Source organism: Leuresthes tenuis, unplaced genomic scaffold (assembly GCF_036924035.1).
Source record: "Leuresthes tenuis unplaced genomic scaffold, fLeuTen1.0.hap1 SCAF_7, whole genome shotgun sequence".
Lineage (NCBI taxonomy): Eukaryota > Metazoa > Chordata > Actinopteri > Atheriniformes > Atherinopsidae > Leuresthes > Leuresthes tenuis.
The window spans coordinates 745279-762069 of record NW_027325361.1 but is presented as its reverse complement, the minus strand read 5'-3'; the positions used below and the strand labels follow the sequence as shown (position 1 = coordinate 762069).

The 16791-nt window shown below is 52.2% G+C and overlaps 1 protein-coding gene across 1 annotated transcript in view; it reads right to left on the bottom strand.

Annotated features, from left to right (window-relative positions):
• frem1b (Fras1 related extracellular matrix 1b) overlaps window positions 1–16791 on the bottom strand; it is a 38975-nt gene that overhangs the window by 16973 nt on the left and 5211 nt on the right. The window contains exons 8-19 of the mRNA XM_072388768.1: window positions 12214–12558; window positions 11516–11658; window positions 11239–11435; window positions 11073–11163; window positions 7671–7838; window positions 7369–7577; window positions 6968–7061; window positions 6458–6710; window positions 6114–6308; window positions 1697–1885; window positions 1395–1591; window positions 971–1196 (exon numbers count right to left, since the gene is read on the bottom strand). Coding sequence (XP_072244869.1) covers window positions 971–1196; window positions 1395–1591; window positions 1697–1885; window positions 6114–6308; window positions 6458–6710; window positions 6968–7061; window positions 7369–7577; window positions 7671–7838; window positions 11073–11163; window positions 11239–11435; window positions 11516–11658; window positions 12214–12558 — 2307 coding nt within the window. The remainder of the gene's footprint in view (window positions 1–970; window positions 1197–1394; window positions 1592–1696; window positions 1886–6113; window positions 6309–6457; window positions 6711–6967; window positions 7062–7368; window positions 7578–7670; window positions 7839–11072; window positions 11164–11238; window positions 11436–11515; window positions 11659–12213; window positions 12559–16791) is intronic.

Genomic DNA, 16791 nt, shown 5'->3' with positions numbered 1-16791 from the left:
AATGGGAGGCAGAGCCTTCAGTTATCAGGCCCCTAAAAGCAGAATGGGAGGCAGAGCCTTCAGTTATCAGGCCCCTAAAAGCAGAATGGGAGGCAGAGCCTTCAGTTATCAGGCCCCTAAAAGCAGAATGGGAGGCAGAGCCTTCAGTTATCAGGCCCCTAAAAGCAGAATGGGAGGCAGAGCCTTCAGTTATCAGGCCCCTAAAAGCAGAATGGGAGGCAGAGCCTTCAGTTATCAGGCCCCTAAAAGCAGACTGGGAGGCAGAGCCTTCAGTTATCAGGCCCCTAAAAGCAGAACGGGAGGCAGAGCCTTCAGTTATCAGGCCCCTAAAAGCAGAATGGGAGGCAGAGCCTTCAGTTATCAGGCCCCTAAAAGCAGAATGGGAGGCAGAGCCTTCAGTTATCAGGCCCCTAAAAGCAGACTGGGAGGCAGAGCCTTCAGTTATCAGGCCCCTAAAAGCAGAACGGGAGGCAGAGCCTTCAGTTATCAGGCCCCTAAAAGCAGAATGGGAGGCAGAGCCTTCAGTTATCAGGCCCCTAAAAGCAGAATGGGAGGCAGAGCCTTCAGTTATCAGGCCCCTAAAAGCAGAATGGGAGGCAGAGCCTTCAGTTATCAGGCCCCTAAAAGCAGAATGGGAGGCAGAGCCTTCAGTTATCAGGCCCCTAAAAGCAGAATGGGAGGCAGAGCCTTCAGTTATCAGGCCCCTAAAAGCAGAATGGGAGGCAGAGCCTTCAGTTATCAGGCCCTCTCTGTGGAACCAGCTGCCAGTTTGGCTTCAGGAAGCAGACACCCTCTCTACCTTTAAGATCAGGCTGAAACTTTCCTTTCTGATAAAGCTTATAGTTAGGGATGGCTCAGGTGAGCCTGAAACATCCCATAGTTCTGCTGCTATAGGCCCAGCCTGCTGGGGGAGCTCCCATGATGCACCTCTCCTCCCTCCATGTACAGATGACATCATTGCCTGCCTCACCTTGTCGGAGCTCCTGCAGAGTGAAGGAGGAGACGTGGAGGCTCCTCTGCAGCAGCTCTGCTCCCATCTCCTCGTATCGCCTCACATTTGCGCCGTAGATGCCGTGGATCAGTTTGCCGTGAGCCGGCGGCCGCTCCACTGTGAAGGTGAGAAGGTCCAGAGGGGCGTCCAGGTCAAAAGCATCCAGTATGGACGGGGTCAGCTCCCTCATCCCGCCCTCCTTCACCTGCAGGAAGACAGCAGGCGTCACTCACCTGTCAACAGCTCTGGCACCTGATGGTGGTTTAGTTTCAGTGTTTTTTAATGTTACATCCAGGCTTACAGGTGAAAATCTTCTGTTTTAAGCAGTGTGAATAACTTAGTGCAAACTAGGGGGTGTTTCCGGGCTTCAGTACGCTTCGGGTCGGTTCTGTAGGGTACGTACGGTGAAGTTGGCGAGCAGCAGGGAAGGTGTCTCGTCATTGGTCGGGTTTATGATGATGTAGAAGGGTACGGGGGCGGAGCGGTACTCTCCGTCACTCACACTGATGGACAGCTGGTCAACAGTTGGCTCCACCCCTTTGTGCTCTGACTGGACATAGTTGATGAAGCCAGAGGTCAGGTGGACGAAGCTGAAGGATTCTGGGAAAAGAAACTCTGTGGTCAGGTGACTGCTGACACAAACATTCACACATTTGGGCGGGTCCTGGTCCGACCCACAGCGAGGTCCAAACGTCACACACTGACCAACGCCCACTCCGGCGTTGCTTTTCTCGGAGCCCGGCGTCGGCAGCGTGTTCTCCAGGAAGCCGTGAAGAGGAGGAGTCTCCAGGTGAAAGGTCAGCTGCTCAGGGAGGCTGTCTGGGTCTGAGGCTCCCAGAACCCCCCCACAGAGACAGACCGAGGAGCCTTCGTCCACCGCCAACATGGATTCACCTGGACAGAACATGCAGGTGGAGGTTAGAGTCCGACCCGACCACTGACTGAAGTGTCTGATGCTGCCCTTCAGCTGCTTGGGCTTCTTCCAGCTGACCGAACATATAACCGACCGACAGCTTTCCCGGCGTTAAACTGGCACCATGTGGCACAGCGAGATGGGCCTGAATTATTGTGATTATTCTTTGTTGTTTAGGGGTTCTTCTTCCGCTGTGTGCCGACGTATCGTTTCCTGGAGCACCAACACCCATTAGAGTCCAGCTGAGCGTGTACACGAAGGAGCGATTTTACCCTTTTCTACCACACCTTCCTCTCTGCTACACTTTCTACACATTCATCCATCATCCATCCATCATCCATCATCCATCCATCATCCATCCATCCAACATCCAACATCCATCCATCCCTACATCTATCCATCCATCCAACATCCATCCATCCATCCATCCAACATCCATCCATCATCCATCATCCATCATCCATCCATCCAACATCCATCCCTACATCCAACATCCATCCATCCCTACATCTATCCATCCATCCATCCAACATCCATCCATCCAACATCCATCCATCCATCCATCCAACATCCATCCATCCATCCATCCAACATCCATCCATCCAACATCCATCCATCCATCCATCATCCATCCATCCATCCATCCATCCAACATCCATCCATCCATCCATCCAACATCCATCCATCCAACATCCATCCATCCATCCCTACATCTATCCATCCATCCAACATCCATCCATCCATCCATCCCTACATCTATCCATCCATCCAACATCCATCCATCCATCCATCCAACATCCATCCATCATCCATCCATCCATCCATCCAACATCCATCCATCCATCCATCCAACATCCATCCATCCATCCATCCAACATCCATCCATCCAACATCCATCCATCCATCCAACATCCATCCATCCATCCATCCAACATCCATCCATCCATCCATCCAACATCCATCCATCCAACATCCATCCATCCCTCCATCATCCATCCATCCATCCATCCATCCAACATCCATCCATCCATCCAACATCCATCCATCCATCCAACATCCATCCCTACATCCAACATCCATCCATCCCTACATCTATCCATCCATCCAACATCCATCCATCCATCCATCCATCCAACATCCATCCATCCTACATCCATCCATCCATCCCTACATCCAACATCCATCCATCCCTACATCCATCCAACATCCATCCATCCATCCATCCATCCATCCAACATCCATCCATCCCTACATCCATCCATCCATCCAACATCCATCCATCCAACATCCATCCATCCCTACATCCATCCAACATCCATCCATCCATCCATCCATCCATCCAACATCCATCCATCCCTACATCCATCCATCCATCCAACATCCATCCATCCAACATCCATCCATCCCTACATCCATCCATCCATCCATCCCTACATCCATCCAACATCCATCCATCCATCCATCCATCCATCATCCATCCATCCATCCCTACATCCAACATCCATCCATCCCTACATCCATCCATCCATCCAACATCCATCCATCCAACATCCATCCATCCCTACATCCCTCCATCCCTCTGCCCTGTCAGCTGCTGATGAATCCATCCTGCCTCCACCTTCCTCCATGTTATTGCAGTCAGCAGCAGGTCTGGAGCTGGCAGCATGAATGCATTTAGTGAATAAACACTGTGTGAATGAGTTTAAGCGTTAATGAGGGACAGTCCTGGATCTCGCTGATAAACCAGCATCCCAGTGATGAAAGACACAAGGTGAAGCTGGACCATTGCTCTTACACTGCCTCTTTATTCACTGCTAATTAATTACACCAAGAAACCCCCCCACCGCCAGCGCGCCGGGCGGCTCGTAGGTGCCGGTGTTGAATGAATGCTGAGATATGCTGGCAGGATTAGCAGTCCGTCATCCTACTGCTGTTAGCTCTGCGCTAATCCGGCTAGCGAGGCGGCTACAACACGGCGGCTATTGTGAAGCAGGAATGCGCCTCTTTCCTCTTTTGTTTTGTAAAGACGCTCATTGTCTGCTGTCCACACTTTGCTGGGAAACACACACACAGCAGAGATTATCTGCAGCTCTGTGTGTGAGTAATACCAGCAGACAATGGGCAGATTTCACTTAAAACACATCAGTGCCAACCTTGTTAGCTGGCTGACATGATGACGACACAAATCCCCCACAATGCAATGAGCAGACAAAGAAACATGTCTACAAACAGGGCCTCCACTTTCCAAACTGAGCTCAACAGCAGTAAAACTGAGAAATGACGTGTTACACTTTGAACATCTTTGGTAGCAGAAGGCTGAGGAGCGATTAGAAGCAAACAGCCAGGGCCAAAAAGTTCAGCGAATGGGTGAAACTGACTAAATCTGGTGTTTTGGGTCACAGAGCAGGTGGGATTCTGTCCACAACAGACCTGGTTGTTCAGGATTCAAACGTCATCTGAGACGAAGAATATCCCCTGAGAGGCAGCAACACAGCTTAGAATACTTTGTGGAAGTGTTTGAAATGTTAGTCATAAAGTTAATGTATTTTATGAGGCATACACTCAGAAATCCAGAAGAAAAAGTGACCGTTAGTTTTTGTACCTCTTATGAAGTTAGTTGGTGTTTTTTGGTGGTTTTCATCACCTTGAGTTACTGTGTCAGTGCAGGCTGCATAACCCCAAAGGAGCTAACACATTTAGCTTTAGCTTCATTTCGCTGTCTGGATGCACTTTGTGCAGCTGAAGAGGCGGATTTCAATTATGCAGCTGCAACTATAACCGTGTGGAACTTATTTTAGATTATATAATTATAATATAACAAGCTGCTGGGATTGTTTGTCTTCATCGACACCAGACTGCCAGGACACACCTCTTTACGAAAGATCTGTTTAATACTCAATAAATGACAAACTACAGCACTCTGAAAGTAATGCTAGGAGCTGTTAGCTAAAGCTGCTAACTGAGCAGTACACCATCCCAGCTCTCCACTGGTTCTCAAACCACCTAAAAGAAGATATTTTTCAAAACTATGAAACTAAAATAGCTCTAAATCTTATTGCAGTGAATATATAAAGATATCTTTCAAAAAAGTTCTTCTGTTAAACTAAGTTTGTGCAGCTCAACAAAATTATGTCAGACAAAAATTTAATTTCTTTGCGTCTTAAACAAGTTGAAATACTATCTCTACATTTGCTTTAAATATACAGTTTTACAGTATAATATATATACAGTATCTATAAGAAATATTTATAAGTATTCTATCACATTTTTAAATGATTTGACTGTTTTTATGACCTCAGAATGAACCGTTTATATCTATTCATGCAGCAGATCCTTTTATGCAAAAGAACAGCCATATTACTGCCAAAGGGCACAAAGAAGAAGAAGAAGAAGAAGAGTACTGTTCAGAGGGTGAAGAAGAAGAAGAAGGAGGGGGAATCAGTGAAGTATTCAGGATAGATGAAGAAAGAAAACCAGAATGAACTTAGCTGTGACTTTAACAGATACATTTACCCACAGATGCAGGTTGACAGACTTATTGAGATGGTTGCTATCTACAACTTGGCCACCAGAGGGCAGAAACTTTCCCAAACTGTTACTTTAAGTGACTCAAGTGAGTCTCGAAGGTGGACAAAGAATCCAAAATATTTTGTTCTGATGGAGGTTGGAGATGGAAATGTTCATGCAGGTGATGTCTCTACTATGCAGCAGATTCTGTTTATCTCACGTGCACACACACATGCACGCACACACACATTCACCCCGCTGAGTCCCAGCGGTCACTGGCCTCCATTGATAACCACAGAGCTCCTCCTCAATCCCTTTTCTTGGCTGCGACTCCGGTGAGAAGCATCCCCTTTCCCAGGAGAGCGTGCACGTGAGTGCATGTGAGTGTGTGTGTGTATGTGTGTGTGTGTGTGTGTGTGTGTGCACGTGTGATGCACGTTAGCCTTCCTCCTGCTCCTCCCAGCACATGTGTGTTGGACTGATAAGTGACGGTGTGTCGTCGGGTCAGAACTGTTCTGCTGTATTACATTTTCAGCAGTGAACAGGGATTCCAACACATGCACACGTGCACACACACATGCACGCACACACACACACACTCCTCTGGTGTGCGTCTCCATCAGCTGGTTGGTGGTAAACACACGAGTGTGCGTGAGGTCAGCAGGAGAAACAGCATCAGCATCATTAAACTGAGCCTCTCACCCAGAGTGATGACGGGAACTTTGTTGTTGACAGGAAGAATCGTGACGTTGAGGTCATAAACGGGAAGCGTGCCGTGAAGAGGGACGGGTGGGGGTGGGACGTCTCCATGGCAACAGCTGTCCATCCCGCCAGCCTCGCCGTCGGAGATGATGAGGGTGACGGTGTCAAACACCGGCTCGGGTCCGACCTCTCCACCTGAGCACATGGTTCTGAGTTTAAAGCTCAGCACAGATAGTTCCTGCTGCTGTACAGCAGATTAACTCTGAGCTCACATTTCAAAGTGTTCCTGCCTACAAAGGCAGCTCCTGTTTTTCCCACGTGCCCTGAAAGCAGCGCGCTCTCACCTGAGTGGGCGTAGTAGACCTGTCCCTGCAGCAGGTCCTGCTGGGAGAACTTGTCCACGGTCAGTCCAGCTCTCTGCAGCTCCCCCCTGCCGGGACTCCGGGCCAACATGTAGGTCAGTCTGGAGTCGTCACTGTCCCGGTCTGTGGCCGACAGGTAGTCCACCGTCACCTGGACACGCCCCCCCTCCACACAGCTCAGCTGCCCCCGCAAACCCTCGGCCAGCTGGGGAGGCTCATCATTTATTGGCAGGACCTGAGGACAGGGGAGGGACTGTTTATTTTCTTATAATACAGATTAAATCAACCAGCTTCAAAACAGTTTTAATGACAGAATCCTGTGAAACGAGTGAAAGATCTGGAATATATTTGAATTATTATATATTATAATCTCATCTCATCATCATATTGTTATATTTGAATCAGAACTCAGTGGTCCTGAAAACACACAAACAGCCGACACCTGCACTCTAAAAGCACGATGATGTCATCACACGGGGACGATGAACCCACCTGAATCTGCAGCGTGACTTCTGCAGAGTTCAGGCCGTCCGTCACCTTCAGACCCACCTCATCCTCGGTGGTCTCAGAGTCATCATGACGGTACCTGCAGAACAGTCCAGCCGCGAACATTACTTCTGTTTTCTCTACCTTTGATGCGTTAAATAGTTTCCTGTCTGTCAAACTGTGTTTTCTTTGCTGTTTTTCCACAGATGCAGCTAAAGAAACGGGAACAAATTATGTGTCTCTGTGGGTAAACAGAAAATAAGAAGCAGCAGCTTCCAGCAGACGAGTCGCTGATGCTGCAGAGGCCTGCTGAGCAGACCGGTGTCTGGAAGAACAAGCTGCCACCAGGACCCGGTTCTGCACACGAGCAGAACCGCCTGACCCACTCTCACCTGACCCACTCTCACCTGAGCTGCAGTCCTCTCAGGTCCTGCAGGGTGAACCCGTCTCCCCGCAGCAGTGCTCGGCCCCGCAGCTCCAGCCGGCCGTGATCACCTGTCCTCTGGACCTCCACCCTCAGCGCCTCCTCCCGGCTGTCTCGGTCCTGGACCAGAAGGTGCTCCTCCGTCACAAAGGCCCCTCCGCCCTCCTCCACCCGCAGCAGGTTGCTGAAGGCCTTCACATGTCCAACAGCAACAGAAACACACTTCTGAACGTGCAACAACAATCATCATCCAAACCAGCCACATCCGACCGTTTGACCTCTGACCTCAGGTGCCTGGTTGTCCACGGGGAGGACGGTGATGTTGAAGGTCAGGCCGGAGACGGTGCCGCCGTGATGGTCGCTGACAGAGAAGACGAACTGGACAAAGAGCGGCTCGGGGCCGATGTCCTCCGCAGGAGGCATGAAGGCAACTTTCATGTGGTTCACTGCATGCTGAGGGAGGAAGGAAAGAGGAGGAAGGAAAGAGGAGGAAGGAAAGAGGAGGAAGGACAGAGGAGGAAGGACAGAGGAGGAAGGAAAGAGGAGGAAGGACAGAGGAGGGAGGACAGAGGAGGAAGGACAGAGGAGGGAGGACAGAGGAAGGACAGAGGAGGAAGGACAGAGGAGGTAGGACAGAGGAGGAAGGACAGAGGAGGAAGGACAGAGGAGGGAGGACAGAGGAGGGAGGACAGAGGAGGAAGGACAGAGGAGGAAGGACAGAGGAGGAAGGAAAGAGGAGGAAGGACAGAGGAGGAAGGACAGAGGAGGAAGGAGAGAGGAGGAAGGACAGAGGAGGAAGGAGAGAGGAGGAAGGAAAGAGGAGGAAGGACAGAGGAGGGAGGAAAGAGGAGGAAGGACAGAGGAGGTAGGACAGAGGAGGAAGGACAGAGGAGGAAGGACAGAGGAGGGAGGACAGAGGAGGTAGGACAGAGGAGGAAGGACAGAGGAGGAAGGACAGAGGAGGAAGGACAGAGGAGGAAGGACAGAGGAGGAAGGAAAGAGGAGGAAGGACAGAGGAGGAAGGACAGAGGAGGAAGGAAAGAGGAGGAAGGACAGAGGAGGAAGGACAGAGGAGGAAGGACAGAGGAGGAAGGAAAGAGGAGGAAGGACAGAGGAGGAAGGACAGAGGAGGAAGGAGAGAGGAGGAAGGACAGAGGAGGAAGGACAGAGGAGGAAGGACAGAGGAGGAAGGACAGAGGAGGGAGGAAAGAGGAGGAAGGACAGAGGAGGAAGGACAGAGGAGGAAGGACAGAGGAGGAAGGACAGAGGAGGAAGGAAAGAGGAGGAAGGACAGAGGAGGAAGGACAGAGGAGGAAGGACAGAGGAGGTAGGACAGAGGAGGAAGGACAGAGGAGGAAGGACAGAGGAGGAAGGAAAGAGGAGGAAGGACAGAGGAGGAAGGACAGAGGAGGAAGGACAGAGGAGGAAGGACAGAGGAGGAAGGAAAGAGGAGGAAGGACAGAGGAGGAAGGACAGAGGAGGAAGGAAAGAGGAGGAAGGACAGAGGAGGAAGGACAGAGGAGGGAGGAAAGAGGAGGAAGGACAGAGGAGGAAGGACAGAGGAGGAAGGACAGAGGAGGAAGGAAAGAGGAGGAAGGACAGAGGAGGAAGGACAGAGGAGGAAGGACAGAGGAGGTAGGACAGAGGAGGAAGGACAGAGGAGGAAGGACAGAGGAGGAAGGACAGAGGAGGAAGGACAGAGGAGGAAGGAAAGAGGAGGAAGGACAGAGGAGGAAGGACAGAGGAGGAAGGACAGAGGAGGAAGGAAAGAGGAGGGAGGAAAGAGGAGGAAGGACAGAGGAGGGAGGACAGAGGAGGAAGGACAGAGGAGGAAGGACAGAGGAGGAAGGAAAGAGGAGGAAGGACAGAGGAGGAAGGACAGAGGAGGAAGGAGAGAGGAGGAAGGACAGAGGAGGAAGGAGAGAGGAGGAAGGAAAGAGGAGGAAGGACAGAGGAGGGAGGACAGAGGAGGAAGGACAGAGGAGGAAGGACAGAGGAGGGAGGACAGAGGAGGGAGGACAGAGGAGGAAGGACAGAGGAGGAAGGACAGAGGAGGAAGGAAAGAGGAGGAAGGACAGAGGAGGAAGGACAGAGGAGGAAGGAGAGAGGAGGAAGGACAGAGGAGGAAGGAGAGAGGAGGAAGGAAAGAGGAGGAAGGACAGAGGAGGGAGGAAAGAGGAGGAAGGACAGAGGAGGTAGGACAGAGGAGGAAGGACAGAGGAGGAAGGACAGAGGAGGGAGGACAGAGGAGGTAGGACAGAGGAGGAAGGACAGAGGAGGAAGGACAGAGGAGGAAGGACAGAGGAGGAAGGACAGAGGAGGAAGGAAAGAGGAGGAAGGACAGAGGAGGAAGGACAGAGGAGGAAGGAAAGAGGAGGAAGGACAGAGGAGGAAGGACAGAGGAGGAAGGACAGAGGAGGAAGGAAAGAGGAGGAAGGACAGAGGAGGAAGGACAGAGGAGGAAGGAGAGAGGAGGAAGGACAGAGGAGGAAGGACAGAGGAGGTAGGACAGAGGAGGAAGGACAGAGGAGGAAGGACAGAGGAGGAAGGACAGAGGAGGGAGGAAAGAGGAGGAAGGACAGAGGAGGAAGGACAGAGGAGGAAGGACAGAGGAGGAAGGAAAGAGGAGGAAGGACAGAGGAGGAAGGACAGAGGAGGAAGGACAGAGGAGGTAGGACAGAGGAGGAAGGACAGAGGAGGAAGGACAGAGGAGGAAGGAAAGAGGAGGAAGGACAGAGGAGGAAGGACAGAGGAGGAAGGACAGAGGAGGAAGGACAGAGGAGGAAGGAAAGAGGAGGAAGGACAGAGGAGGAAGGACAGAGGAGGAAGGAAAGAGGAGGAAGGACAGAGGAGGAAGGACAGAGGAGGGAGGAAAGAGGAGGAAGGACAGAGGAGGAAGGACAGAGGAGGAAGGACAGAGGAGGAAGGACAGAGGAGGAAGGAAAGAGGAGGAAGGACAGAGGAGGAAGGACAGAGGAGGAAGGACAGAGGAGGTAGGACAGAGGAGGAAGGACAGAGGAGGAAGGACAGAGGAGGAAGGACAGAGGAGGAAGGACAGAGGAGGAAGGAAAGAGGAGGAAGGACAGAGGAGGAAGGACAGAGGAGGAAGGACAGAGGAGGAAGGAAAGAGGAGGGAGGAAAGAGGAGGAAGGACAGAGGAGGAAGGAAAGAGGAGGAAGGACAGAGGAGGAAGGACAGAGGAGGAAGGAGAGAGGAGGAAGGACAGAGGAGGAAGGACAGAGGAGGTAGGACAGAGGAGGAAGGACAGAGGAGGAAGGACAGAGGAGGAAGGAAAGAGGAGGAAGGACAGAGGAGGAAGGACAGAGGAGGAAGGACAGAGGAGGAAGGACAGAGGAGGAAGGAGAGAGGAGGAAGGAAAGAGGAGGAATGATGCAGATGTTTGTATGATGCAGATGTTTGTATGATGCAGATGTTTGCATGATGCAGATGTTTGTATGATGCAGATGTTTGTAGGATGCAGATGTTTGCATGATGCAGATGTTTCCGTGATGCAGATGTTTGTATGATGCAGATGTTTGCATGATGCAGATGTTTCCGTGATGCAGATGTTTGTAGGATGCAGATGTTTGTACGATGCAGATGTTTGTAGGATGCAGATGTTTGTAGGATGCAGATGTTTGTAGGATGCAGATGTTTGTAGGATGCAGATGTTTGTATGATGCAGACCTGAGTGAAGGACTTCAGCACCGGCACCATGTGGTCTTTCTTCATGGCGTTGGTGCTGTCGGTGTAGAAGAGGCGTCCTGCATCCATCAGTCTGAAAGGCAAAGAGTAAAACAGCCTCAGATTCTGCTCAGGATCAGCAGAAACATGGACCCCGACCCGAACTTACCCAGGATGCAGTGGGCTGAAGCACAGCTGTGTGATGGCGTAGGTCAGGTCGGCGTCTGGGTTCTCTCTGTCTGAGAAGTGGAGGTGAGCCTGAGTGATGTAAACCACCTCAGTCTCCTTCACCGTCAGAGAGCGAACTCCGCCGGAGACCTCCAGCGGCAGCTGGTCCTTCACTGGGAAGACGTGGACGACCACCGTCTGCAGGGAGGACAGGAAGTCTCAGGCGCATCCCAAACACCTCACCGCCTTCAGGCCGGAACCAGGTTTGTCTGACTCACGTATGTCTGGGAGAGATTGGGCGGCTGGTGGCTGTCAGACAGCGTGAAGTCGAAGGAGTCCTCAAACTGCTCCTCTCCTGAGTGCTGGTAGTAGATCTGACCCTGGATCAGGTCTCTCTGCAGGAAGCTGTCCACTGGTTCTGCTGCACAAACACCAACAGTGAAACTTTATGGACTTTCTGCAGGTCAGAGATCTTAGAAAAGTCTTAAAATAAACACACAGCTGAATATCATCTGTGTAACAATGACAGGAAACACCTTTAAATGGACTTATTATATGACCTAAAGGAAGCAAGTACGGGGAAAACAGCACCGGGCCCAGAACAGATCCCTGGGGAACACCCGAAGACAGAAAGAGTGGTAATGAATGTCAGAGTGGCCTAACTATGTTCTCAATAAAAACAACTTGTCTATTAATTCTGTTTTACAAATAATTGGGGAGCCTCTCGCCGGGTAACCGCTGGGATAGGCTCCCCCCCCCCCCCCCCCGCAACCGACCAGAAAATGAGTTCAGGGAAATAATTTTGGAAAGGAAATGACTCGAGTTTAGTTTACATTGGATTAAATGTTTATGTTTGAAGAGGATCGGGTTTCACGGGGTGTTCCTCATTGTGAGTTTGTTTCTGAGAAACCGGGTTTGACAGATGTTGACTCTGACCAGCGTTACAAACTCATCAAACTGCCCCCCCCAACCTCACCTGTCTCCTGGGCCGAGGTCTTCCTGACCAGCAGCCCCGCCCGGGGGGCGAGGACTAGCTGGTACCGGATGTAGTCATCACTGGAGTCCAGGTCAGAGGCCAGCAGCAGGTACTCCTCGAGTCGCACGGCCCCGCCCTCCTGCACCTCCACCGCCACGTTGTTGATGAGGAAGGGTGGAGAGTCGTCCTTTGGGAGGATGTTGATGGGGAACTTGTGTCGGATGCTGTGACGGCCGTCAGTGATGCGGAAGACGACGTGGTCACGTGTGGAGTCACTGTCAGAGTGGTGGTAGACCACCACGCCCTCCTTCAGGTCCTGGACGCGGAACATGAAGGCCTTCCCACCTGGAAGCAGCAAGAAAACATGGCCGACTGGCGTTATTTCATGTCCAGCTGTAGTTTCCCTACACAATCCGAAATAACCACATTGGTACTGATTTCAGAACAAAAGCTCAGTTTGTACACTTCCCACGTTTCTAACCTGCTAACAAAGGTAGGGCAGGTTACCTTCAGGGAAGGCCGGTTACCTTCAGGGAAGGCCGGTCACCTTCAGGGAAGGCAGGTTACCTTCAGGGAAGGCCGGTCACCTTCAGGGAAGGCCGGTCACCTTCAGGGAAGGCAGGTTACCTTCAGGGAAGGCCGGTCACCTTCAGGGAAGGCAGGTCACCTTCAGGGAAGGCAGGTCACCTTCAGGGAAGGCCGGTCACCTTCAGGGAAGGCAGGTCACCTTCAGGGAAGGCCGGTTACCTTCAGAGAAGGCCGGTTACCTTCAGGGAAGGCCGGTCACCTTCAGGGAAGGCCGGTCACCTTCAGGGAAGGCAGGTCACCTTCAGGGAAGGCCGGTTACCTTCAGAGAAGGCCGGTTACCTTCAGGGAAGGCAGGTCACCTTCAGGGAAGGCCGGTTACCTTCAGAGAAGGCCGGTTACCTTCAGGGAAGGCCGGTCACCTTCAGGGAAGGCCGGTCACCTTCAGGGAAGGCAGGTCACCTTCAGGGAAGGCCGGTTACCTTCAGAGAAGGCCGGTTACCTTCAGGGAAGGCCGGTCACCTTCAGGGAAGGCCGGTCACCTTCAGGGAAGGCCGGTCACCTTCAGGGAAGGCCGGTTACCTTCAGAGAAGGCAGGTTACCTTCAGAGAAGGCCGGTTACCTTCAGGGAAGGCCGGTCACCTTCAGAGAAGGCCGGTCACCTTCAGGGAAGGCAGGTCACCTTCAGGGAAGGCCGGTTACCTTCAGAGAAGGCCGGTTACCTTCAGGGAAGGCCGGTTACCTTCAGAGAAGGCCGGTTACCTTCAGGGAAGGCTGGTCACCTTCAGGGAAGGCCGGTCACCTTCAGGGAAGGCCGGTCACCTTCAGGGAAGGCCGGTTACCTTCAGGGAAGGCCGGTCACCTTCAGGGAAGGCAGGTCACCTTCAGGGAAGGCCGGTCACCTTCAGGGAAGGCCGGTCACCTTCAGGGAAGGCCGGTCACCTTCAGGGAAGGCAGGTTACCTTCAGGGAAGGCCGGTCACCTTCAGGGAAGGCAGGTCACCTTCAGGGAAGGCAGGTCACCTTCAGGGAAGGCCGGTTACCTTCAGAGAAGGCCGGTTACCTTCAGGGAAGGCCGGTCACCTTCAGGGAAGGCCGGTCACCTTCAGGGAAGGCCGGTTACCTTCAGAGAAGGCCGGTTACCTTCAGGGAAGGCCGGTTACCTTCAGAGAAGGCCGGTTACCTTCAGGGAAGGCCGGTCACCTTCAGGGAAGGCCGGTCACCTTCAGGGAAGGCCGGTCACCTTCAGGGAAGGCCGGTTACCTTCAGAGAAGGCCGGTTACCTTCAGGGAAGGCCGGTTACCTTCAGAGAAGGCCGGTTACCTTCAGGGAAGGCCGGTCACCTTCAGGGAAGGCCGGTCACCTTCAGGGAAGGCCGGTCACCTTCAGGGAAGGCAGGTCACCTTCAGGGAAGGCCGGTTACCTTCAGAGAAGGCCGGTTACCTTCAGGGAAGGCCGGTTACCTTCAGAGAAGGCCGGTCACCTTCAGGGAAGGCCGGTCACCTTCAGGGAAGGCCGGTCACCTTCAGGGAAGGCCGGTCACCTTCAGGGAAGGCCGGTTACCTTCAGGGAAGGCCGGTTACCTTCAGAGAAGGCCGGTTACCTTCAGGGAAGGCCGGTCACCTTCAGGGAAGGCCGGTCACCTTCAGGGAAGGCCGGTCACCTTCAGGGAAGGCAGGTCACCTTCAGGGAAGGCCGGTTACCTTCAGAGAAGGCCGGTTACCTTCAGGGAAGGCCGGTTACCTTCAGAGAAGGCCGGTCACCTTCAGGGAAGGCCGGTCACCTTCAGGGAAGGCCGGTCACCTTCAGGGAAGGCCGGTCACCTTCAGGGAAGGCCGGTTACCTTCAGGGAAGGCCGGTCACCTTCAGGGAAGGCAGGTCACCTTCAGGGAAGGCCGGTTACCTTCAGAGAAGGCCGGTCACCTTCAGGGAAGGCCGGTTACCTTCAGAGAAGGCCGGTTACCTTCAGGGAAGGCCGGTCACCTTCAGGGAAGGCCGGTTACCTTCAGGGAAGGCAGGTCACCTTCAGGGAAGGTAATTGCATATTTCAGCAGGACAAAGTTAAACCACATCCTGCATCTATTCCAACAGCACAGCGTCATAGAGTCCAGCTGCTGCACTGACCTGCTGCAGTCCAGACCTTTCACCACCTGAAAACATTTAGACACAACAAGGAAGACCCAGGAATCCTGTCTCAGGCAGGAACGGGACAACATTCCTCTCCCAGGTCCAGCAGCTGCTCTCCTCAGTTCCAGATGTTTACAGATGTTGTTAAAAGAAGAGGGGGTGCCACACATTGGGAAACATGGAGCTTACTATACCAGGTGTTAAAACTGAACAGTAATACATGACATATACACATGAATAAAATAGAGTAATACGTCATGTGTTGCTGTTACTCTGAGATTTACCTTTTTTTCTCCTGATACATAAAATCTGAGAACTTTCTTTTTTCCGTGACGCTGCCATGAACCCATGAATCCGTCCAGGCTCTTAAAACCAAATATTATTTCCTGTATTTACAGTTCCAGCTGACAGAAATGCTTCAAACTCCTCTTTCATCGTGTATTCTTTCAGTTCAGTGACTTCCTCTTCAGTTTCTCACCATCCTTCAGAATGTGTCACAGCCATTTCTCTGGCAGCGAAGGGGAGCCGTTTGTGTTTGTCAGCTCTCCTGTTGGCCCAAACATGAAAAACTTTGGTGTCCTACATGAAGGAAACGTGTCCATCTGTCAGCTCTCCTCACTTCGAGCGTCAGAGGAGGACACGAGCTGATTTCCAGCCAAAGCTTCGCACTTTGATTCAATTACCGTCTCCGGCACGCTTTCCCGTGTCATTGTCACTTGGAAATAACAGGTTTAGGTTGGCGCCTGGAGGCAGCGCGAGGCGCTGGCTGGTTCTGTGAACACCGGTGGGGTAAAACATGGCGCCCTTCCCGGCGGCCGCCCGGTTGCCAGGACGGGGGACTTCCTGTCTCCCTGCGAGTGCCAGAGAGACAGAAGAGCAAGGTCAGCAGACAGATTGAGAGACGAGCGGTTGCAAGCCCGAACCTCATTAACAACTTTACCGAGGGGAGCCGGCTGGCGGTCCAAGTGATGGAAACAACTTGGTAATTAGGCCCAAAGGTGGCGTTGGGCAACAGGCCCATAAAGGAAGAAACAGGACGCACCTTGTGTGTGTTTGTGTGCGTGTGTGTGCACGTGCGTGTGCACGACAGGCAGCCATCCATTTGGCTGAAGGCACTGGAGCCTGTAGTGACTGTCCCCGAGTCGCCGCTCCTCGGAGACGCAGCATCCACCCGCTGCTTCCTGCAGCCGCCATCATCCAGCCAAACTTTCCTTAACAAGAGGCCGATGAAACGCTGCAGGAGGAGGGGGGACGAAACCTGCTGAGTGGGAAAAAGTTCCACCATCTAATGTCCCGATAAAAGCCGGTTTCTGCAGGTTTTCTACTGATTGTTCATCCATCAGAAGCACAAACAGCTCCGTGTCACACTGCTGTGGCTTTGGGTCTGATAGCTGTGCACAGTCCCTCTCTGTTGGAGGGATTCATACAGAAAAAAGACCTAAAATCAACAGAAAGCAACAAAGAGAGACGAGGAACAGAAACTCACACACTCACTGTGTGGAAACTGTAAGCTGGACTGAAACGATTGTTGAACTGTGAGCAGCAGAATCTTGTTCTGGATTCATTCATCTCCGGTTTTCTCTAGTTTTTCTGGCAGGTTAAAGAGAGCCTCACCTCCAGATCTGAGGAGGAAGCAGCTCAGATATAATGGGAGTGAACTGGAGTGTGGGGGGGGCTCTGAGGGGGTTTAAGATCAAACTGTGAGGCCTCTCACTCTGACAGTCACACTGAGGGAAAGAAGGCAGAAACACCTGCGTTTGGATGGATAACCTGTAAATGTAGAAGACAAACTGTCAGCATGAAAGTGGTTTAAAGCTAAATATTTCCCAGAATTCAGAGTGTGACATCACTGCACTCTGAGCTGAACTTTCTGAGGAAAACTCTGAAAGATCTAAACTTCAAACTGTGATTGTGTAGAAAGCAGAAA